This window comes from Pelophylax lessonae (assembly GCF_965119305.1).
Source record: "Pelophylax lessonae genome assembly, chromosome: 1".
Taxonomy (NCBI): Eukaryota; Metazoa; Chordata; class Amphibia; order Anura; family Ranidae; genus Pelophylax; species Pelophylax lessonae.
Window position 1 is genome coordinate 468,905,318 of NC_138768.1, and position 24,916 is coordinate 468,930,233.

The following is a 24,916-nucleotide window of genomic DNA, read 5'->3' on the forward strand; positions in this document are numbered from 1 at the left end:
AGTACATTTTGTGTTTGTTGTTTCACATATCACGTCAAGAGCCAATATTCTAATATATTATACAAGTTCTAGTATTCTAAAATCTTTTTTTTACACATAGGGTACAGTACATTGTCCTTTTTGGTTCAAGTCTACAGTAAAAAATTGTTATTGCTACTCCACTGCTTGTTGCTTTATCTGGTCTATAAAATGCTCTTATAGTATTTTCCCCTGTCAGAGTGTCATAGACAGAGAATTCTATAAACCCCTGGTTACCAAGCTGCCTCTACAGATAATAGACTATTTTTTTTTATTTATACCTAGGTGCTAGCTCAAGCCATTTTTAGACTGGATTCTAAACTTTAAATGGTTTGGTTTATTTCTTTCACGCTATCTTACTATTTTATGTGCTTTGCTCAATTTATGATATTTATGTATATCGAGAAATATCAAACATGACACAAGAAGTGTTTAACCACTTGCCTATTGGGCCCTTTTACCCCCTACCTGCCCAGGCCATTTTTCAGCTTTCATAGTTACATAGTTAGGTTGAAAAAATATACAAGTCAGTCTGGCTCAACCAATAAAAAACAGAAATGAAAACCCAACCATACAGTCCCATATACACAATCCTATACCCGCAGTTCATCCAGAGGAAGGTGAAAAAAAACCCCAGCAAAGCATGATCCAATTTGCTACAGCAGGGGAAAAAATTCCTTCCTGATCCCCAGAGAGACAATCGGATATTCCCTGGATCAACTTTACCTATAAATATTAGTTCCCACTTAATTTTAAATACACCCAGGAAAGAATCCAGTCCTTTTTTAAAGCAATCTAGTGAGCTGGCCAGAACTAGCACTGTTGCATTTTGAATGACAATTCATGTTATACTGTACCCAACTGAAATTGTTATTTTTTTTTTTTAGATATATAGAGCTTTCTTTTGGTGGTATTAAATAACCACTGGGTTTTTTATTGCTTGCTAAACAAACCAAAAGATAACATTTTGATAAAAAAAAATTTTTTTCGTTTGTGTTATAAAATTTTGAAAAAAGGTATTCTTTCTTCTTCGCTGATGTGTGCTGATGAGGCGGCACAGAGTGCTCCTGATGTGCACCCTGGGGTGCAGGGTTCTGGGAGGATGTCAATAGATGCGCTCTCGGGGATGTGTGATCGCGCTGTAGCCTATATTTGGCTATAGCACGGTCGGCAAGCGGTTAAGGGGGCTGCATAGAGCAAAAAAAAAATGAATGGGTTTGTTAAGGAGCTGTAATAGCATTGATCTCTAGCAGTCTCATGATGTGTCTCCAGTCTTTGACTGTCTCCTGAAAAATTTCCCCAGTTTTCATCAACTCATTTATAGCCATGGATTAATCTTAGGTGAATTCCTATAGCAAATCTTCATTTTTTTCCTATAGCAAATCTTTCATTGTTGTGTGTCAGCAGTCTCTGAGCATTCTCTACAGCATTCACTGAATATGTGTGGCCTTTTGGCAAATTCAGAGACTACAGTTGAAGCCCCATATGTCAGTTAAGTTAACTGCCACTGCCATAACCAATTTTTTGACATAAAATTACATATGAGAAGGCGGAGCCTTGTGTGTCCATTCTCACACGGAGCCATGGCCCGACACGCCCCCTCCATCTCCTGATTGGCTCACTGGCTGTGATTGAGAGCAGTGGGCTCCCGCTACTGCCAAAAGCCAATCAGGAGTGGGAGTCCACAGAGAGGCAAGGCATTGCTGGATCAAGAGGGGGCTCAGGTAAGTATTGGCGGGGTGGGGGCTGCTGCAGAGAATGCATGAAGATAAAAAAAAAAAACTTTCTACCTTTACAACCACATTGGTTGTAAAGGCAGTGGTTTTAAACCCAAAAGCAAATATTTATTATATTGAAGCCTACCAAATCTTAAATGTGATGGCTGCATTCATTCTTTTCATTTTTAAGCTTTCTTTCATTTTCATTTGGTGATCCAGCCAGTAAGTTTGTTGTTTTTTAAAAGAAAAAAAAAACTCTCCTGTAGAATACATCAGTTACAGAGATTATACAAACCATTTAACACTGACATGGGTGCTTACAATGGTCAGCTTCTATTTATTTATCCCAAAAGGAAAAAAAAATGTTTGCTGTAACTGATCATAAAGTGTGAGCTAGCTAATTTGTTAGTACATCAGATTAAGCTAGTACAGGGATCCTCAGATTACGGCCCTCCAGCTGTTGCGGAACTACACATCCCATCAGGCATTGTAAAACTCTGACATGCACTGACATGACTAGGCATGATTGGAATTGTAGTTCCTGAACAACTGGAGGGCCATAGTTTGAAGACCCATGAGCTAGTACATCAAACACTCTCCTCCGCCTAGACTGACAATGCTGCTCTCTAAAAGTGCCCCCGGTGCTCCTTCATCCAGAGTGGGGGCACTCTAATACAGGAGGCATGTTACTGGCATGATTACCGAGTGAGAACAGAAGGAAAAAAGCTTACGAAAGGAAACAAATGCAGCCACCACATCTAATGATTTATAATTATTGGTTCTGGGTTTAATACCACTTTAAGGAAGACAGTGCTGGGAGATATTTTGTATATAGGTTTGCCCAGGCTTCTTCAGTGACTAAGCAATTACTGAAATCAGAGAATCTGCATGACAGCCTAGCTGTCTTTTTCAAAAAGAGGTCAGTAATGCGATCTGCACAGGTTTTAATAGCCAAAGGTCTTTGATCATTATATTGGAACCTTGGTGAGAAAATAAAGTCCTGATAAATCATTTCAGAATGGCCCCTTTTGCAGGTATAGCTATGTAAAACATTAAAAAATAAGTGCCTATACTGTTCAGCAGAGGTGGGGGACTTGAGTCACATGACTTGACTTAAGTCAGACTTAAGTCACCAGTTTGAGGACTTGAGACTTGCTTGACTAAAATTAATAAAAGACTCGACTTGACTTTGACTTGGTATTCATGACTTGAGACTTGACTTTGACTTGAGACATATGACTCGAAATGACTTTACTTTTTTAAGTTATTAAATATTTGCATTTTCTCAAGATGTGTTAAAGCAAAATGAATGTGCCTGTTATGTTTCTGACACCACAGTCACTTAAAACACCTCAGTGTGTTCTGATTTTTAGAACACTGGCTGTTTAACAATGGAAATACATAAAATGGAGTTCCAGCCTCAAACGAAAATTTTACATCCGCTTGCTCTAAGTAACCTGAAAAAGAATTGCATAATCACGATTTTTTTTTTTGCTTTACTTACCTTGAAAAAAATATACTTACCTTCCTTCCACTTCCTCCCTCTGCGGCTGCAGCCCACGCCGTCTCTTCCTGCTTGCATTGACTCCTGAGAGATGAGCGTCATCGCTCCCAGGAGTCAATGCGCCTGCTCGTCACTTCCGATGCAGGCGCGTCATTCCCTGCTAAACAGCTTCTGGGCAAGTAAAGTCCATAAAGTCCCAATAATAAATGATGATGACAAAATCCTAGATGTAGTCCTGGACCAGACTCCCTTAAGGGTATAAGCTTACCAGATTCAGGTAAGAGAGAAGCAGATGCTCTATAAATCTTGTCACCTTGATAGAAGATCCAGGCCCACGTGAGCGATAGACTCAATGGTCATTGGATCATGAAAAAAATGTAAAATACGCAATAGCGTAAAACCCAACAACTAGGTAAATATCACCAATGTGACTTGAGGATAACATGTGTGTAAATTAAACCACCACCAAAGATCACTGTTGTCAGTGAACAAGTGTAAAATGAAGAAATTGATATGTGTTACCCCTTACCAAATATAAATAAGGGTTGATACAGATAAATCAATTAATATAGTCCAGCTGAAGTTGCCTCTTACCGGACGACAATGATAAGTATGCCAAAGTGAAAAAAACAATGATGAGAGATAGGTGTAGAACCATCACCAGCTAGATGAGCCTCTTACCATGTGAAAACAAAACCAAGTGTGTAAAGATCAAATTCCAATAAGACACCAAGATTCAGTACCGGAAAAGAACCAGTAGGGGTCGCCTCTTACCAGATCTTTAGATCAACCACGCCTGTATGTTATTAAATGGTTGGGGGTCCGACCATAGACTTGAGCAACTGATCCTCAGATGTTCCCAAAGTTCACCATTCAAAGAGAGAGAAAGAGGCTCCCATAGCGTAAAACAGTAAAATTTATTCCAAAAATAAAAAGCAAGAACACTCACAGAAACCAGGATGGAATGAGCAATTGTGTGCAGCCGCCGGCCGGACGGCTTCGCTCGCCCGCACTCTCTGGTCGCGATCGGATGACGTCAGTACGCCGTGCCCTGACGACGTTTCGTCACAGATGACGTTTTCAAAGGTCCTGAAAACGTCATCTGTGATGAAACGTCGTCAGGGCACGGCGTACTGACGTCATCCGATCGCGACCAGAGAGTGCGGGCGAGCGAAGCCGTCCGGCCGGCGGCTGCACACAATTGCTCATTCCATCCTGGTTTCTGTGAGTGTTCTTGCTTTTTATTTTTGGAATAAATTTTACTGTTTTACGCTATGGGAGCCTCTTTCTCTCTTTTTGAATGGTGAACTTTGGGAACATCTGAGGATCAGTTGCTCAAGTCTATGGTCGGACCCCCAACCATTTAATAACATACAGGCGTGGTTGATCTAAAGATCTGGTAAGAGGCGACCCCTACTGGTTCTTTTCCGGTACTGAATCTTGGTGTCTTATTGGAATTTGATCTTTACACACTTGGTTTTGTTTTCACATGGTAAGAGGCTCATCTAGCTGGTGATGGTTCTACACCTATCTCTCATCATTGTTTTTTTCACTTTGGCATACTTATCATTGTCGTCCGGTAAGAGGCAACTTCAGCTGGACTATATTAATTGATTTATCTGTATCAACCCTTATTTATATTTGGTAAGGGGTATTTAACACATATCAATTTCTTCATTTTACACTTGTTCACTGACAACAGTGATCTTTGGTGGTGGTTTAATTTACACACATGTTATCCTCAAGTCACATTGGTGATATTTACCTAGTTGTTGGGTTTTACGCTATTGCGTATTTTACATTTTTTTCATGATCCAATGACCATTAAGTCTATCGCTCACGTGGGCCTGGATCTTCTATCAAGGTGACAAGATTTATAGAGCATCTGCTTCTCTCTTACCTGAATCTGGTAAGCTTATACCCTTAAGGGAGTCTGGTCCAGGACTACATCTAGGATTTTGTCATCATCATTTATTATTGGGACTTTATGGACTTTACATCTCCATTTATCATACTTAGCGCAACTTAATTTACAAATATTCTACAGGGTGTGGTCACACTTGAAGTTGCTGCTGTTCAAAATTATTTCCTTTAAGCGCGGTTAATCCCCCTCTATATACTAAGCTTCTGGGCAAGCCCAGAAGCTGTGCAGGGATGACGAGGAGGGCCGGTGCAGGGCATTCTGGGACTTCCGACGTCACCAAAGAGGACACCGAAGAGGACGCTCCGGCTTCAGCTGCCCACACCTAAGATGGCAGTGCTGGACAAGACATTTTCAAGGTAAGTATTTCTGCTAAAAGGTAAGTGAACCCGGGGACAGTTCAGAGGCTATCATTGCTGAAATGCGCTAACCCTGACTGTCCCAGGGGTATTTTTATCTAAAAAACATTTTTGGAGGCTGGAACTCCGCTTTAACATGTTTTTAGTGGCTGTGGTGTTGAAACATTACCGGACGAAGGATTTTGAGCTGTTTGGGCATTCAAAGTGTTTCTTTAATATGCCAAGAAAAAAGCACTAAGCAGTTTTGTTAATGTTGAAAATAAAACAAAACCTTTCCTGACCACTGACTTTTAACTGATTTAAAGGTGAAAATTGGGGTAGATCAGTATTTTGACTTGATTTGTGACTTGACCAAAATAAATGACTTGACTTGACTTGCTTGACTTCTAGCAGGGACTTGACTTGCTTGCTTTTCGCCACAGTAACTTGGGACTTGCTTGATGATTTCAATACTTCTACTCCGATATTTTTTTTTTTGTGCTGCATAGTTACTCGTTACAATTATAAAAAATACCACTGCCAGAACAGTAGATGGCAGGTTTCATGAAGCTCAAAACGTGTATTATCAGCGCATATGAAAATAAATGCTACTGTATGCATAAATAAATGCTGCATTTGAAATAATAAAAACAATATGATGTTCAAACTTTTGACTTCTTTCTTTAATAACTACATAACACAGTACTTGTACTTTTACTTTCAGTACTTGAGTAGCAATTTTTTTTCAAAACTACTGGTACTTTTACTTTCAGTACTTGAGTAGCAAAATTTAAAAAAAAAACTACTTGCAATACTTAAGTACAAAAAATGTTGAATACTTTAGTACTTCTACTCAAGTCACTTTTTGATCGAGCACTTGTACTTTTACTCAAGTATGGGTTTTCGAGTACTTTATACAACTTTGGTTAAGACTTGAGACTTGCCTGTGACTTGCACATGTGTGACTAAAGGCCCGTACACACGTGCAGATTGTCGGCCGAAAAGATTCGGCTGACGACCGATCGGCCGATTGTAGGCTTGTTAGTATGATGCTTCCGACAGCCGACAGCGCACTTTCGGCCGAACAGAATCTGTCGTGCAAGCATTAAAATTTTTGTTGGCCAACACCAGAACGGCCGATTGTTCGCCAGTCAGTACAGATTTCGGCCGACAGACAGCAGATTTGCAAGACTGGGCATGCTCAGAAAAGAAAAAACACACGGAAAGTTAACCATCACATGACATCACTTCTGCAGTCGGCTGTTGTTGGCCGACAAAATTAGTGTGCAGTCTTTTGCACTTTTCAACAGACACGACAGCCCTCGGACAAAAGACGGCCGATCGTTCGGCCGACGATCGGTACGTGTGTACGGGGCTTTACTCCCATGTCTGCTTTTCAGTAATGCACTGTCTCACCCTGCTCTGAACATGCTCAGTTGCTCTCTATATTTAGGCACTGTGCCAAAAATCAGAGCCACTAGAGGCCAATCTGCTGTCAGCCTAAATATTTACTGCTGCTCAGGGACTCTGAGCTTCAGCAGAATGGCAGCCTCTGGCAAGACGAAACAAGAGCAAAGTTGGAGGCAATGCACAGAAACACAAATTTTAGTAGCATAATCGTTAATGTGGAATGTATGTTCTTTCCTTAAGGGCATTATTTTTTATCAAGTTTGTTATGCGTAAAGCTATGCTTTAATAAGGAAAATAAAACCTTTTGATAGTAATACAACCCCACTGCGTTTTATGCATTGCATATTAGAAAACAAACAACACGAGTCAACATTTCACTTACACAGTTTTCTTTGTATTTATTATAACCAGCACATTTACCGAACAGCAGTTGCCTAATTTTTCTTCATGCAAGCGACTAAAGCCAACGTACCAGTTAATTATTGCGGTCTATAAAAACTGCCTGGCAGCCTCATGAAGCAAGCTGCTATTTATGAACACATTGGCTATTCATATTATAGATCTGTGTAAATCAAAAACTTGAATGTGTTTTCTCTCAGGATCTGTTGATCACTGTTTTAATCCAAGACAGAAATGATGAAACACGAGTGTAAACATCAGGAGTGATAGGATTACCACAGCGGAATCCGGAGAAAGAAACCACTCCTTCAACATGATCCTCACAAATAAGGGGTCCTCCAGAGTCGCCCTAAAAACATGAAGCATACACAGGCATGAATTAGCTATTTGTCAGGATTGTACTATATGTCAGTAAAGATCAGCTTCTTACTTACAGAACAGAAACCCTTGATGCGCAGCCCATTGCTTGCAGTACAGATCATGGTGTTGAAGATGCTCTGTTTCCAAGACACATTACAGGCCGCAAGTGGGATCACATTTACATCTGTCTCCATCAGAACTCTGGGTAAAGTCCCAAAATCTGACACATATCCCCAGCCAGCAACAGAGCAAGCAGTCCCGGGAAGCACATCTGTGTCAGCACGAGGAAGCTTAATGGTTTTTACATAGGGAGTAATATTGGCCGATGTGTTCAGCTGAAAATCAGAAATGGCAAATTTATTAAAATAAAGAAAAAATATATAAAATTAGTTTCTAAGACAATTGTCTAAGCGTGTTTTCACACTAGCACTTTTGGAGCGCACCCAGGTTCAATTGACGTCAGAATTCGGTTCTTTTTGATGATGTGAACACTGTCTTTGAACTCGGGTGCGCACCTGCGAACCGTACCCGAGTCCACTTAAAAAGGGTGGTTTGGGGTACGGTTCATGTGAACTCCAGTACGGTTCGCTTCTGATGAGAACACAATCGTACCAAAGCGAGCAATTCTATCCATTTTGGCACCTTCTCGTTTACAGCGGTTGCCAAGCAACATGAGTACGTGCTGGCTGCAGCTTGATGACACAAGTGTACCATGGTTCGGATACAAAAATCAAATGTGAACACAGTCCATCGGGAGCAGGGGGAGGGGGGAGCAATCAAACTTGGGTTCGGACCAGGCAATCGCACCAAGTGTGAAAACACCCTAAGACTTTACAATGTCAAATGTTTTATATGCTGCTCCATGCAAGATTAGAGTCCACACTCCACAATCATTTATAGGGTGTTGGCTTGGCTTGTTTCCATCAAACCAATTAACTGTGCCAGCCACAAGCATGGCGCATACTGAAATGTGAAATAACAATCCTCCCTTATTAAAGTACCCAACAGGAACACAGTCTACTCTGACATTTTTTGCGCTAGGCACAGTACTTGCTCAAGTGCAAGAAAGTGCTGTGCCTATTACAAAACATGTCAGAGTAGACCTAGAATGGTGCGTGGCATTCCTTTTGCTGGTGCAATCAAACATATAAAAATATTATATCTAAGGTTTTATGTTAAAAGCACAAATCAACTACATTTTGATAGTAGCATTGATAGTTTCAAAAAACTATTAGATGGGCATCTTAAAGACCACAACATACAGGGGTATACAATGTACGGTTAACAGCAAACACACACACACATCATAGGTTGAACTGGATGGACTAATGTCTTTTTTCAACCTCACTAACTATGTAACTATGTACTATGTATTTTATTTTTTTACCAACTACTTTCTCCCCAACTTGAAAAAAAAAAATTCCAAAAGCAGTTCCAGTGCTGTACTTCAAATCCACCTCCGGTCTAGGAACCTGTATATCATCCATGTTAAATGCATCCACTTCATTGTGGGTTCAAGTTGTCAAGGACATGCCCCCTGGGGGTACATCGTTAAGTGACTCCAGCTTACAGGAAAATGCTATGGACAACAGAGAACACATCATGACATGGCACATTCCTCTGCATCACTGACGAACACACTTTGCAATGGAATAAGACCTGGGACGCCCGGTTATTAGAGTGAAGACAGCTGAGGCTGTTACATAATTATGCCCCATACACACGTGCAGATTATCTGCAGACTTTTGTCTGCAGACTTACCTTTTCTATGTAGTGCAAGGGCCTGCCGGATTGCATACAAATTGAAAGTGTTTAGGTTTGACCTCATATTATATGGTTTTGGTAAGTCTGCAGACAAAAGTCTGCAGATAATCTGCACGTGTGTATGGGGCATTAGAAGTGACATGCATATAGGACAATGCAAGCAGCAGATGGCGACTGAATCAAGCCTCCAAAGGAATGCTATGATCTACACAGATCTTCCAACCAGAATGAAATGAATTATCTATGCATATTTTCCTAAATTTCTCTTAGATTTGTGGACAAATATTTAATTGCCGCATGGGTAAAAGAAGAGAGCTTACCTTTAGCAGGTGAAGGTCATTCTGTAAGGTCTTTGAGTTATATTCTGGGTGCTGGAATGATTCTTGGACAGGTAAAACCTGAACAAGGTTATCTGGTTGATTCAGGTTATGAGCTCCGAGAACAACCTCTACCATGTCCACAGGTCTGTAACAGAAAAAGTGTTTTTACCTTTATTTCTTGTTATTGCTGTTGTAACATGATATAAATGATAAATTCAGGACTATAATAATTTAGAGCTTCAGGGACAATTAAGTGCTGTCCATGATACTTTTTTTATTTGCGCTAACATACAATTTTTCAGGACTAGCTTACAGGGTATGTCCCCTTCATCTAAATTAGTACTGCTTGGATGAAGGGGACATACCCCGAAAGCTTGTCCTGAAAAATTGTATGTTAGCGCAAATAAAAAAAGTATCACGGACAGCACTTATTTGTCTCTGTCGCAAGTGCGCTTATAAGGCTACAATAAACTCAAGCATGATTAGAGCTTCAAATATTATCTATCTAAAGCCAGATTTTCTTGACAGGGTAGAGAATAATTAACCAGGTTCCCTCAGGTTTTTTTTGCCAGTTTGTGCCTCATTGGGGATATTATTCCTGACTGGAATCTCTTCAAAGTGAGACAGTTGTCATCAGAACATACTGTATGTTCCCATTGGAAGATGTCTCTGTTCCAGTGACAACTGTTAAAATTTAGATTATGATTTTTTCCTCCAAAATGGTCGCCAGGACCAATAGAGAAGGAAAATTTCCCTAGTGGGGACAAGGACAACCATAAAGAAAACCCCAAAGGTTCTAACTGTTTGTCACTCTATGCAAAATGATAAAGTAAATTTGACTTTTATACTGTATACTTTACCATGAAATTCTACCCTGGATTTTCTAAGGTTTGGGGGGAAAATAATGTAAAATTTAAACCTCAGCAGATCAGTGATCACCCCTGGTCCTATGACGATGGCCATGGTTTAGCTGATCTTTCTGGCTCTACATTCAGAAATTATTTTCCCATTTATTCCCATGGAGAATCCAGTTGAGGGCTTGTGGCACCAGAATAATGGATACATTCTTTTTAACATTTATAGAGCTTCTAGCTTTGAAGTGTTGGCAGGATGGTATTAGATCTGGAAAATTTATCAAGGTCTGTGACATAAGAATAGTACTGCACTGTCCTGGTTCACACTACAATTTCTATGTTCCAGATGTGTTTCTGCATGTGCATTTTTGATGGGTTCCACCACATTTCCTCCCTCTTTCTGTTCTTCATCTCAATTGAGGACATGTGCATTCCGGCATCCTTTTGATGCATTTTCTCACGTTCCGTACTGAAAAAAATGCAACATGTTCTACTTTTGTTGACTGTACTGAAACACACTTCACTGGTATGAACTAGGGCCATTGGAATCCATGTCCAGACATTGATCAGAAAGGCTATCCTATATCTACTAACTTGCATGGGACTATCTTTACATTAAAGTATGTAAACGCAAAAAAGCTTTAGAGCAGTATTTAACCTTAAAAAAAAATATATATATATATATGTGTGTATGTTTATATATATATATATATATATATATATATATATATATATATATATTGTGACAGGAAGTCAGGTAAATCTGGGAATGTAGTCACAGGAAGGAGATACATTTCCACCTGATTTAGAAAGTTCACTGATACTATAGGGTGTTGGCTGCAGAGAGAGCCAGCAGGAAGTTGAAAACCATTCAGCTGTTCAGAATGAGGAGATCAAGGCCTCTATAATTTGTCCAGAGAAAATCTATTGAGTGCTGCCTCCTGTCGCCGTTTGGGCTGGGAGAGGAAGGCAGACAAACGGCTGCATCCTGACGCCATGTGGGTAGAGGACAGTCCTGTGTGCCCCCTGAAAGCTGAGTGAGCATGGGGAAGACCTCCTGAAGCGGTGTGCGCTCAGGAGGGTAAAAACGAGTGAAGACGTCTCAAAGGTGAGAAGACGAAGTGTTTCTGTGTGAAAGAAAACAAAGGGACATGTTCAATGGACAATGTTTGTGCTGTGTGAAAAGCAAACAAATGGACATTTGAGTGTCTGCTGTAGGATCAGCAGTGTCGGCCCAACAGTAGGTTGGGAAGACTTCTTAGGTAGGTTCCAGCTGTGAGAAGGTAGACGCCCACAGCGGCCAGGATTTATTTTGTGTTTTATTTTATTTTGATGTTTTTGCTGCATGCACTTGTTTGAAGAATAAACCAAAAACTATTGTTTTCAACCACTCCTCGGCTATCTCCCTGTGTGCCGACCCCCCCAAAGGGGTCACCCATACGCTTACCACCGAGCTAATCCCTTACATATGGTGGAGGTATGCAGTGGGCAGAAGCAGCAAGATCCCTGCAAGGAAGTGCAAATGTTTGATGAACTTTATCTGGTGCATGAGATTGCACAATCTATGTGTGCAGGAGAGAAGATCCTGACAGAAAAAAAAAAAAAAGTGTTTTAAAGAGACAGGGGTCTCAAAATTATTTGATGAACTTTGTTGTGTCTGGTGCAAGTGACTGCACAAACTGTGTGTGCAGGAAAAGAGATCTTGCAAGAGAGAGAAAAACTACATGTGTTAAAGAGACAGTGGTCTGAAATTTTTTTTTGCTGGACTGTGAAAAATTTGTGGAGCTATTGAAGATGGGGCGATCCAAACGCCTGAAAAATGCAAAGATAGATGAAATGAGAGACCGGATTCTATGGATGGAGGGGATGCTACCGTCTGAACCAGCCCCATCCATGCCTAAAGAGAGTCTACTAAAGAGGAAGGGTGTTGTCCCTAGCAACACTGATGAAACTGCTATGGAGACGCAGTGTGCTCAGATGAAAAGTAAACTCAAAATGGGGGAGATGCTGAAACAGCGGAGCTTTGCAGCTCAACAAAAGGCTCACCAAGAGAGCATGGCAGGCTGGAAACAGAGACGCCAGCAGCCAATGGAGACCATCGGTTTGGAGAAAACCGAGTATGTGTGCAGGGCTGAGTTGGATGCCTTGCAACGGAAAATGGAAGAAAAGGAACAAGCTGTGGAATTGCTTAAGATGGAGCATAGAAACTTGCAGGAAACGAATGAACTACTCAAGTCTCATGTGTCACAGTGGGAAGAAACCACTGCTCTTCTTTTGGTCGAGTTGCAAAAACGTCAAGACACTATAAAGGAGAAAGATACCATCCTTATGGAGAAGGAAATTGAAGTTAAGACTTTGCAGGAGCAAAGTATGTGTGAAATGTTGGAGTTGCGTAATCAGCTGGAAAAAAGTCTTCAGTGTTTGGAAGTTACAAAAATAGACCTGCAGGAGTCGCAGGAACAGAATGTCGCTCTGAAAACGACATTGTCTCTCAGCGACAATGAGAAAAGTGAAAGAGAGGCTAAATTACTGAGTACTGTGTATGAGCTCACCACTTTGAGCAATGTGGTAGATGAATTACGTGCAGACTGTGAAAGTTGGAAAGGTGAAGCCCAACGTTTCCAGCAGCAGTTAAAGGAGAAAGAAGCCTGTGTGGCAGAATTACGGTCTCATTCCCAGAAGCTAGCCAATGAGGTGAAAGCTCTTATGCAGGGAAAAGGAGATTGGGAACATAAGAGGGAAAAAGTAGAGGCACAGCTTCTGGAATCGCAAGTCAAGGTGTCAGAAGGTGACCGATTGTGTGCTAAGCTGTCAGAGAAGGCAAACCGATTGCAGGTTGAGTTGGACAGTGTCACAAATCGGCTTTCTCAAGCAGACAGCAAATCTAGAGAAATTGCGGAAGATTTTTCTATCTTGGAATCGCAGCTGCAAGACACGCAGGAACTCTTACAGGAAGAGAGGTGTCAAAGGCTGAGTTTTAGCACAAAGCTCAAACAAATGGAAGATGAGAAAAATGGCTTCCTGGAACAATTAAAAGAGGAGGAGGAAGCAAAGAAAAACCTATCAGAGCAAGTCGCAACATTGCAAGCTCAGATAGCGGATATGAAAAAACGCATGGAAGAAAGCGTTGGTTCATTACAGTGTGTTGAAGATGTGAAAAAGAAGTTTGATCAGATGCTTGGTGAAGAGAAGACTGTGTCTGCAAAATATGCAGAAGAACGCGCCCGTGCAGAAACGGAGGTGCGTGATAACGAGAGCAAAGCCCTGTTCTTGGCTCGCTCTTTGGAGGAAGCTCTAGAGTGTAAGGTTGAACTAGAAAGAGTTAACCAACAGCTGTGTACAGAAATGGAAGATTTGGTCAGCTCCAAGGATGATGTTGTGAAAAGCGTTCAGGAGCTAGAAAAGTCTAAGCGAGCCTTAGAACAGCAAGTAGAAGAGATGAAGATTCCGTTGCAGGAACTGGAAGAGGAATTCCAGGCAACAGAGGATCTGTCCCAAAGAGGGGATAGTGTGCCTGATGCAGTTTTTAAAAGGATCAGTGTTTTGGGGTCTGTCCTGAGTGAGCCTCAGAAATGTGATGACACGTGGCTTGAATCACCCCTTTGGAATAAACCGTTCCTTCAAAAACTTCAAGCATTGGAAAATGTATCATTAGAGCTTCAGCAAACAAAAGAGTTGTGTAAGAAATGTGATGATTTCTCAGTTCAGGCTGAAAACCTAGTGGAGAAAACTAAAGCGGAGAAAACTAAAGCAAGTGATATAAATCTGGGAGAAAAAAGCAAACGCCACCTAGTGGAGAAAACTAAGGCTGTTGGTGAAAACGTGAAGCAAATGAATAAGTGCCTTTCAGGGAGTGTTTCCAAAATGGAACTGGTGAAAGACGGGTGGCAGAAGTTTGATCGTGATCTTGAGATGCATTCCATGTGGAATTCAGATAGAGAAAAGGAACTAGGTGACTTTGAGCGGTCAAATAGTTCAGCAGAATGTGCATTGAAGAAACCTGTAAAAGAATGTGTTGCAGTTCCATGCTTCTTCACTGATGCAGAGAGGAGGTCTATAATGGATACCACCCAGATCGCTGGGTTCAACTGTGTTGTTGCCTTTGACCCCTATGTTGGTGGAAGGAAAGTTGATGATGTTCTGGTTGGCTTCTTCTGTGAAGAGTTTGGCAAGAAATATAAACTCAATATCAAATCAAATAGTAGGCCTTTACTGCGACTCGCTCAGGAGGGCGAAACGTTTAAGAAGTTGATGAGTGCAAATGCTTCAGATCTGCCTATGAATATGAAATGTTTGGTGAATGATATTGATGTCTCTGGGAAAAGGAACAGGGGTCACTTTGAAGAAATGTGTGACAGCCTGTTGTCTCAATTGGAAAATCCTCTGCACAGCATCTTAGAGCAAGCAAAGCTCAAGAAGGAAGATCATTCCCTTTTACAACAAAAAGTCAATGATTGTGTACAGCTGTATGGAGAGGCAACTCAAGTCACAGAGGGATGTCAAGAGTCCCTACTTGGAACAAAGCTTAGTGAAGCAAAGGTTCTCAAAGTTTTGTGGAAAACATTTATGGATTGCAGAGAGAGGCGTCTTAAGAATGTTGAAGACATTAAGACTAGCCCAATTGAGTTGCCTATGGATCACGGTCCTCCATGGTGGATTGGACAGACGGTTATGAGGGACAAGCTGTCTGACATTTGTGAGAAAGCTGTCAATGAAGATGACAGAAACGAGAAGGAGCAAAATGATGCCAAAAATGCATTTGAAGAATGTGTATATGAGATGAGAGACAAACTGTGTGGCATTTATGAGAAATCCGTCAATGAAGATGACAAAACAGTTTCATCCGGAAGCTTGAGGATAATAGGAGGCTTATCAGTGAGTCAGCAGTGCCTGACACATGCGTGCCTGGAAATGTGTCCCAACCCTAGGGTTGAAACAAGAGGGGGGGGTATGTGACAGGAAGTCAGGTAAATCTGGGAATGTAGTCACAGGAAGGAGATACATTTCCACCTGATTTAGAAAGTTCACTGATACTATAGGGTGTTGGCTGCAGAGAGAGCCAGCAGGAAGTTGAAAACCATTCAGCTGTTCAGAATGAGGAGATCAAGGCCTCTATAATTTGTCCAGAGAAAATCTATTGAGTGCTGCCTCCTGTCGCCGTGTGGGCTGGGAGAGGAAGGCAGACAAACGGCTGCATCCTGACGCCATGTGGGTAGAGGACAGTCCTGTGTGCCCCCTGAAAGCTGAGTGAGCATGGGGAAGACCTCCTGAAGCGGTGTGCGCTCAGGAGGGTAAAAACGAGTGAAGACGTCTCAAAGGTGAGAAGACGAAGTGTTTCTGTGTGAAAGAAAACAAAGGGACATGTTCAATGGACAATGTTTGTGCTGTGTGAAAAGCAAACAAATGGACATTTGAGTGTCTGCTGTAGGATCAGCAGTGTCGGCCCAACAGTAGGTTGGGAAGACTTCTTAGGTAGGTTCCAGCTGTGAGAAGGTAGACGCCCACAGCGGCCAGGATTTATTTTGTGTTTTATTTTATTTTGATGTTTTTGCTGCATGCACTTGTTTGAAGAATAAACCAAAAACTATTGTTTTCAACCACTCCTCGGCTATCTCCCTGTGTGCCGACCCCCCCAAAGGGGTCACCCATACGCTTACCACCGAGCTAATCCCTTACAATATATATATATATATATATATATATATATATATACAGTATATATCCAATCCTTAAACATGGTGGCGGCATTACTTATCTTTTTTGGGGCTCTATTTCCTTTATATTAATCTGGTCATCTGGCCAGTAATACACTTCCTCCTGTTTTAGGATGTTACCACTCTGGATGGAGAAGTAATGAAGACACCCTTGGACACCAGCATTGTCAATTTGGGTAATGAGTAGTGTTAGGTATGCTAGTAAGGTACCAAAGAACCAAAGACCAAGGGAGGTCCAGAAAAGCGGGACTATATCGGCATGTGTATGGTTGGAAGGATGCAATCACAGCACCACTATGTAAAAAAAACATATACAACTTATTGCAATAAGTTGTATATGTTATTTTACATAGTGGTGTTGTGATTGCATCCTTCCAACTATACATGTGCCGATATAGTCCCGCTTTTCTGGACCTCCCTTGGTCTTTGGTTCTTTGGTATCTTACTATTGGGGATGATGGCATGTACATCACGGTACTATATTTTTGTATTAGATATGCTAGTAGATTTAGATGGTCTTGATCAAGAAATTTAAGCTGAACCCCATCTAACAATTTTTAGGCAGTTACAACATTATCGTTTTTCCTTTTGGGATAAAGGTTTTACATAAATTAATAAAAGCTGATCATTGTAATCACCCGTCAGTGGTAAATGTTTGTCACAACCCTCTGACACTTTTGCTGGATAGCTTAATATGTTAAAGGAAGTTGAGAAATAACAAACATTAGCCATTTAAACAGACATTATCCAGACATGGTCCTGTGTTCTTACCATCAGGAAACACATCCTGAGAATTGAGAATTGCCATGCAGCCATTGCTGGAACACATACTTGTAGAATAATCAGGAAATTAAAAAAAATGTATTTCCTGAGAATGTGGGCAGGGCTAATTGTAGTGTGATAGGTGGGCAGGACTGAATGGTGAGTATGGTCAAACTATACTTCAAAGTAGGAGGGGCTTAAAGGATAGGTCTAGGTTCAATAGTGACAATATGCAAAGAAGCAGGCAATCATGGCAATGTGAGAATAACAAATGGGAAACATGACAATAACAGTGGCAGCAAAGACAATAAGAATGACATGCTCCATGCTTCAGTCCTGCTGCCACCTCCCCTTTGTGGAGCTACTAGTTTCTGGGAGATGTAGTTCTACAGTGAAACTACATGTCCCAGCCTGTGTACAAGTCAGTGTACATTAACTCACAGTGCTGCAGGCCACTCTACACACAGCCACCAGCAGGGCTGTTAGAAATCATGGGGCCCCACACAGTCTACCTCACAGCACCCCCCCCCGAAAAATATGAAATTAGTTTTTTGCCAAAATGCCATAGACGCAATGCTATGCAAAGAACATGGTTGCGGTACATTAGTGAAGAGTTAGAGCAGGCGGTGAGGAGGCAATATGCCTCCATACAGCCTGTCAAATGCTCTCTGAAGAGCGATCCAAATGCGGACTGCTCTTCAGAGAACAAAGTACATGTGAACAAGCCCCTAATTATTATTTTTTTGTTACAATTTAAATGTTTTCACTTTTTGTTTTGAGGATTGTATAATTTATTAATTAATTACATTGTTTAAGCGCCCTGTTGGGGGGGGGGGGGCTTTGGTAAAATATCAGGGGTCTAAACAAACCACGGATGTTTCACAAGAAAGGGACTGAAGACAGAGATTAATCAGTGCCTTTCTCTGCAGACTCAGCTGCAAATGAATGAATAGGAAGTGCTCTGAGACTCCTTTTTGGTCACAAACTGAAGCATAGAAAAGACAGTTTACTATGATTCAATGATGAATGGACACAGGAGCGATCAGTACCAATGTGACATGTTTACCAGCCCCCAGCTCTCCATACTGAACCCGATCCTCCTGTGTGCCCTCAGCAGCTGCTGGCAGAAGAAAAGAGCAGGGAACCTGGCAGTACTGCTGGGGAGGCAGACATATGGGGGGACTGATCAGCAAGTGGAAAGGGGCATAGATACAAGAACTGATCCCCCTGCAGCACAGGGAGAAAACCGACAGTGCTGCAGGGGTATTCACAAGAGTCACAAGGCAGCACAGCCGGCCCTCTGGCTCAGCAGGTTTCCAGGCCCACCTTTTGAACTGATGGGGCAACACTGGAACAGGAGGGCCAGCTGTAGTGCCCTATCAGCGGCCCTGCCCACCAGACAGGAATACACCCAGCTGGCTATCACTCTCCTTCTCTATATACCTCACTCAGCTCATTTCAGCTGCCAGCAAGCACTGCAAATCAGAAGCATACCTGCTATTTGGGGTACAGCCATTCCCCAACAGTCCACTTATACTCCTCTTCTCCTTCCTTCTAAAGGGAGTGCAGAGCACAAGGTGCAGGATTTGCTAGAATGATGTCACACATGCCACTTGTTTACAAACATTGCTGGTCATTCTGGAGAATTGCCTGGATCTATTAGGCCTCATTTAGACATGCAGTTGGGTCGCGGTGAAAATCCATGGTTGAACCACGTTTTGCCACCTCCAGCTGCCCCCCTTAAGCTGCAGTAGGCAGCAGACAGGAATGTTTACATTCCTATTGCGACTGCTACTGTCGCAATGCTTCACTTCACTTTGCAGCCACAGCAAAATCTACCTCACATGTAGCAATTGGCAAGCCTACCGCTTTTCTAAATCTACCCTTAATGATCCGGCGACTGGTTAGGAATTCTGCCATTGCTGGCTCAGTTCAAGCAAGTTCCCAGATGTAAAATATAGAGTAAGGACCTGCAAAGATCAGCATCACTGAGATACAACAAAAACTAGTGTTTTATTAAAGATATTGGCTTGATACAGGTTAGCAAACTAAAAGTCATTCTATTAGGCTCAGGGCACACATCAGAAATGTTGGGGCCCCTAGCTCAGCCTTAGGCCTGCCCCCCATCCCCCAACCCTGACCACCAACCTTAGGGCCCACCAACTGGCCATCCCACTGAAACTGCCCACTGGCCAATACATGTTACATGTTACTCCCACATTTATGCTGTAAAACATAACATGCCAAGCTTCTCTCTCACATCAGCTATCATTCCTTCACAGAGATCTATAAATGAATAAACTACCACAGCAGATGGACTTGTATTTCCCAAAGGGATACAAGTGCGGGTAATAAAGCACTTTTATTCTTTGACACTTTCTCCAGTTTTCTAACTGAAAGTCTGTATCATGGTACAGACTGGAACTCAAGGCTGTCTTAATGCATGGGTACCCTGGAACTGCCCAGGTGCATCGGGGCCCCATGACAATCTTGCATTACATCATACTTGCCAACGGTCCTGGATTTGCTGTGACAGTCATGCTTTTTTACTAAGCTGTCCCTGGCTGGCCATTTTCCAGGCAGCCTCCCAGAATCTGGGCTGCAAGGACAGCAGCAGCCTATCACTGGGCTAAATCTGCAATTCGAACTACATCTTCCCCCACTACTTTCCTTCTGCAGTTTGAAACTTTGCAGGGGAAATTGTACTGTGCCCTCCTGTCTTCCCCCTTTTAAAGCGGAGTTCCAGCCACAGAAAAAAAATTTCAATGAACATACCCCCGGGACAGGCAGGGCTAGTACATTCCATGATGGATAGCCTCTGATCTGTCCCGGTTCGCACTTACCTTTTAGAAGAAATATTTACTTATAAAATTTCTTCTCCAGCGCTGCCATCTCAGGTGTGGGCAGCTTGAAGCCAGCGCGATCCTCTTCTGCGTCCTCTTCGGTCCCATGATGCACTGCGCTGGCCCGGCCGTCACTTCCGGGTCTGCAGCGTCATCCCTGCACAGCTTCTGGGCATGCCCAGAAGCTGATTAGCAAGGTATGATGCACCTACACCGGAACTGACGTCGGGGCCGGTGCAGGCGCATCGATTCCTGGGAGCGATGATGTTCAGCTCCCAGGAATCATTGCAAAGCAGAAGTGAAGGCACGAGCTGCGGCCGAGGAAGGAGGAAGTGGATGGTAAGGTGAGTATATTATCCTCTCTAATAAGGTAAGTAAGCAAAAAAAAAAAAAACCCGGGAATATCCAATTCTTGCTCAGGTAAGGATAAGGAAGCGGATGCCATAAAATCTACAGGCAAGATTTTGTGGCTGGAACTCTGCTTTAAGGTGCCCTTTGTGTTGATTAGTCTTTGATTTATGACATGGTTTCCTACTGTATAAAATCAATTTTATTGAAAGTATTAATAAATATATGTTTAATTATATTATATTTATACTTACATTTTTGAAACTCGCTGCATAAATTGGGTCAGGCTTGTAGGGGCCCCAGTGCATTACTTTGAGCAGGGGTGCGTGATGCTTTTAAGATGGCCCTGCCAGAACTGGAGGACGCCTGCAGGAGCCTGGCTTTGCACCCACTGATCATGGTTGCAATGGTTTGCAGGCTCCTATGCAAAAAGCAATACATTTCTTTTTTTCTGCAAATATATGTGCATTAGGTGAATTTAGCTTTTAATGTGTTTATCTTGGTGGGGTCCTTGCTGGAGTAAGGACTGTTCACTTACCATAGTAAATATTACTGTTTACTAAGTTTGGTGAAAAAGGTAAAGCTCCTTTCACTCTGAATAATAAATCATGGGTGAGTGAAAAAAAACAAATATTTTTGCTAGCACCTGATCGGATGGTTGAAGTAAACACAGCATCACCTTATTCCATAAATTCAGAGAACAATCACATTGATTCACAAACAGTCTCTATTCCTTTTCTCTATTTATTTAATAGATTAGCCCCATTCAATCACTGCATAATACTTCAGCAACCCCCAAAAAAAGAAAAAAACCCAGGTCACTTACGTGTCTTCCATGCAGTGTGCTGCAGTTAGAACCCATTTCGGAGTGATGAGGGCTCCTCCACAGAAGCTCTGGCTCTTCATCTGTATAGACACCATGTATGGTCTGGAATGTGCTTTGGCCTCTCGCCCCCCCACAATTCTATATGCTTCTGTTTTAACACAATAATAAAACCGTTAAATAGATTTAAAAAGTATACCAACATATACAATATGCTTTTCTTTCATTGTTACTAATTTAATAGGTAGACAGCTCAATAGATCATTTTTAATCAGAACAGATGGAAGTATAATTTATCATTTATTTATCTGATCTATATAATATTTTTTTCAATTTCAGGCAAGGTTTCCAAGGTCTCCAAGGAGCGCAGCAGGGATTGCTACTGTATGTAAATAGTGATTGAAACTGCTGCAGACCCAATTCAACACAAAGACTTAGAAAACCACAAATATATGTTGGTTCCTCTTCTGAAAAATCTTAAAAGTTTATGTAATTTTTGTTCACTATATTATTTAGGCCCCTTTTACATGGGCGGTACGATCAGCTTGGCCTATCAGTTTTTAGGTGGGCCTAATTGGAAACTCCATGTAAGTCTATGGGCAGGTAGAAGTAAATGTACGTGCATTCATTTACATCTGACTACTGAATCCATCCAGGGTCAGAAAAAAATAGAGATCTGTGTCTTTTTCCACTTTTCCAGTCCTGAACATGGGGATCACAGATAGTCTAATGTAAACAGATGCATGTCCCTTGACATCCAGCCATTCATAGATCCAACACAAGTGGTTTTAAAAGAAGGAAGAAAACTGAACAGGCATGGATGTCACAAAAGTGACACAGATCTGGTTCTGCAGATGACGCCCGTGTGAAAGGGACCTCAGACTGTAGGTTTTCTTTTTCTGAACAAAATACTGCAGGCTATATATTGTTTTAATTTCTATTGCACACACAGACCTATATATGGTGCCTGCCTAAGACAGTTTTACACATGTCTGCAACAGGTTTATTCCTGGAGATGAGAAAGATTTTCACTCGGAACACAAAAAGAATTAAAGCAAAACTAAACTGTATTTTGAGCACCACAAACTGTAAAACACTATTTCATTTATTTTTGCTTTTCAAAGCAAACTCACCCATCCATCCATATCTCCATACTTTGTTTTGCTAAAAAATCACTTTGAAAAACACCCCCTAGGTTTTTTAATGTCACTTTCTGCACACTCTGCCTATGATGTTTCCATGGTTGTTTCTTGCAATGTCAGTGTACAGTACACACAAACAACATTTATGTAGCTAATTCGGAGCATTTTTATTGCTGCCAAGCACTGGTAACCTTATGTAAAGCAATGATATTTTTCCTTTTGCAGAAACACTTAGAAAGCCTTAGATGACACTTAGAGATTCTAGAGATTGTTAATCTATAACAGAGGTTCCCAACCTGGGGTGCAAGATGGAATTTCAGAAAGGGTGGCTTGTGTCCCTTAGTGACCAGTCATGTTTCATCACTCAACCATCTACCTGTTTGCTTTAAACAATGGTAGTAGGTGGTTATGTTGTGTAGATACTGTAGTAGTCTTGTTGTTTAATTCAAAGGACAGAATAACAGAATTAACATATACATAAAGTAAATAACTGATTTTCAGAGGATTTATTTTTAAATCATTATATAACACAACAGATCTGACATTAATATTGTCTATTGTTTCACTCAAAAATTCATAAATGTATATGGTTTCACTTATACAATTTGATGATTTTTTTATGGCGACCTTAAGATTTCAGAAGAAGGGATCAAAAAATCCATATTGTTATAATTTGGAACTTAATTTTTTTAAGTTCAATTTGTTCACCTACAGTATTGTATGTGGTTCAAATTATATTTTCAAAATATCTAAATTAGACTTCTTCATCCTCAAATTTGATATTATATTGAAGGGGGTACAAACATTTCCTAGGAGTGTGAGGCATAGAAAAGATTGATAACCACTGATTTAGATGATCAGATCTTTATATTCAGTGAAGCACATAAAGCATTTTGAAGGAAAATAGGTTTAGTTCAGAGATCAGATATTATTCCCTTCACGTGTAAAACAGGTTCATTTTACCTCTTAAGCTTAAACTATAAAACACAGCTAAATATCCAATATATTATGCCTCAAACTCAATTAAAAAAAAAAATTAGTTTATATAAGAAAGATGTGTTACCTGAGAGGTTCAGAAGGCATAATGTTGCGGCCAGCAGCACCAAATATTTCATTGCTTGATAGTAAATGTACGACTCACCAGAAACAGAAATAACGATCAGCTTTTAAAGGAAACTGGGCAACGTTCGTTAGGGAATTTCACCACACCTTGGTGATGTAAGGATGGTGGCTTTTTGTGTATGCATGGAAATATAAGGAGAGGAAGTATATTTTAACTGTAACCTCTGAGTTATAAAGAAATGTGTTAAGATTCTTGTTCATTTGAAGTCTTGGGTAATTCATCATTCCTTCTAACTTATGTACCTGTGCCACTTTCTCACTCAAATAAACCTACCAATATTCTTTAGAAAATTGTCTGTCTTTTTTTAAGGAACAAAACACCATGCGGGTTTGTGGTAGTTTAGCCTGTGTATAGCAAGCCAAAGAAGGGATATAATTTTGTTTGGAGAAGTGATTATCTAAAACCGGGCATACATGGATCGAAAATCGAACAGTTTAGCAGGGATTGGCCAAATTTCAATCCATGTATGGTCAGGCTGGTTGTACAGAAGTTGATCTACTAATCGGCTTCTGTTCAATCACCCTGTTGTATTTTCCTTGTTTGATTAGTACTGCTGGCTTTAACCATCAGCACCAACCAATGTATTCTGATAGCAGGGAAGCCTCCACACTGTCAACATACAATAGCTCAGCGGGATTGATTCCCCCATCCATACCGAGTGTGTGGATAAGGAAATCAAGTCACTTTTTTTTTTGGTCAAACCACTGGTTGAGTGAAAAAAATTGGATTTTTAAGGTTTGAGTAAAACCCCTGAAAAAATTCCGAATCCGGAACCCCGACAACCACCCCATGAAGTAAAAAATCTTGCACTGCCCCAAAGTGACCCCGTAAGCGATCTGGGGACAAGTGCAGGTTGTAAGTGAAGAACCTTTCCAGAGACTCGATCTTGTAGCCGGACCGAATTACTTTGTGGACCAAAGAGGTCCATGGATCTGGAAATCAGCGAAGACATCCCCCACCCCAAATACGGGTGGGAGCGCCCGTTTATGCAGAAGTACCTTGTCCGCAGGTCTGGAAAAGCCCCTTGTGGCTTACCAGACCAGGTTCTCTTGGAACCTCCAGGGGAGGCCCTGAAGGACTTTTATCCCCAAACAGGCGATCCCCCACAAAGGGGAGATCAGATAAGGCCTTCTTAGAAATCTGCTCTGCAGACCAGCATTGTCAGCCAGATAAGACGCCAAAGGACAACTGCTGATACAGATAGCCTAAAATTTAAAGGAGCCACATCCAAAAAGGCATCACAGATAAACTATAGTCCCTGGATCAACTGATCCACCAGCTCCGCAAAGGCAGGGGGAAGCCGTTTCCCCTCCAGGTCCCGGCATAAAAGCTTAGCCCACTCGTCAGAGTTTGCGACACCAGGGCAATAGTAAATACTGGCCTAAGCCGAACTAGCCATAGTGAAACATATGGTGGGCCAGAGCCTCCGCTTTCTTATCAACCGGATCTTTAAAGGCCAAGGACTCCTTAACCGGAAATTAAGGTAGCTTTATTTAACCTGGATAGAAATTGTAAGGGTTTTGGTATATGGCGCTACCACTAAAAACTGTGTGTA

General features: G+C 41.4%; 1 protein-coding gene across 1 annotated transcript; it reads right to left on the bottom strand.

Moving 5' to 3' along the window:
* Positions 1–7,281: 7,281 nt before the first annotated feature.
* On the bottom strand, positions 7,282–23,442 carry PRSS57 (serine protease 57). Its single transcript, XM_082243490.1, has 5 exons — positions 23,302–23,442; positions 21,100–21,247; positions 9,753–9,897; positions 7,743–8,003; positions 7,282–7,657 (listed from the first exon to the last, which is right to left on the bottom strand). The coding sequence occupies exons 1-5, from the start codon at positions 23,351–23,353 to the stop codon at positions 7,505–7,507; spliced, it is 759 nt and encodes a 252-aa protein (XP_082099616.1). The 5' UTR covers positions 23,354–23,442; the 3' UTR covers positions 7,282–7,504.
* Between the last annotated feature and the right edge of the window lie 1,474 nt (positions 23,443–24,916).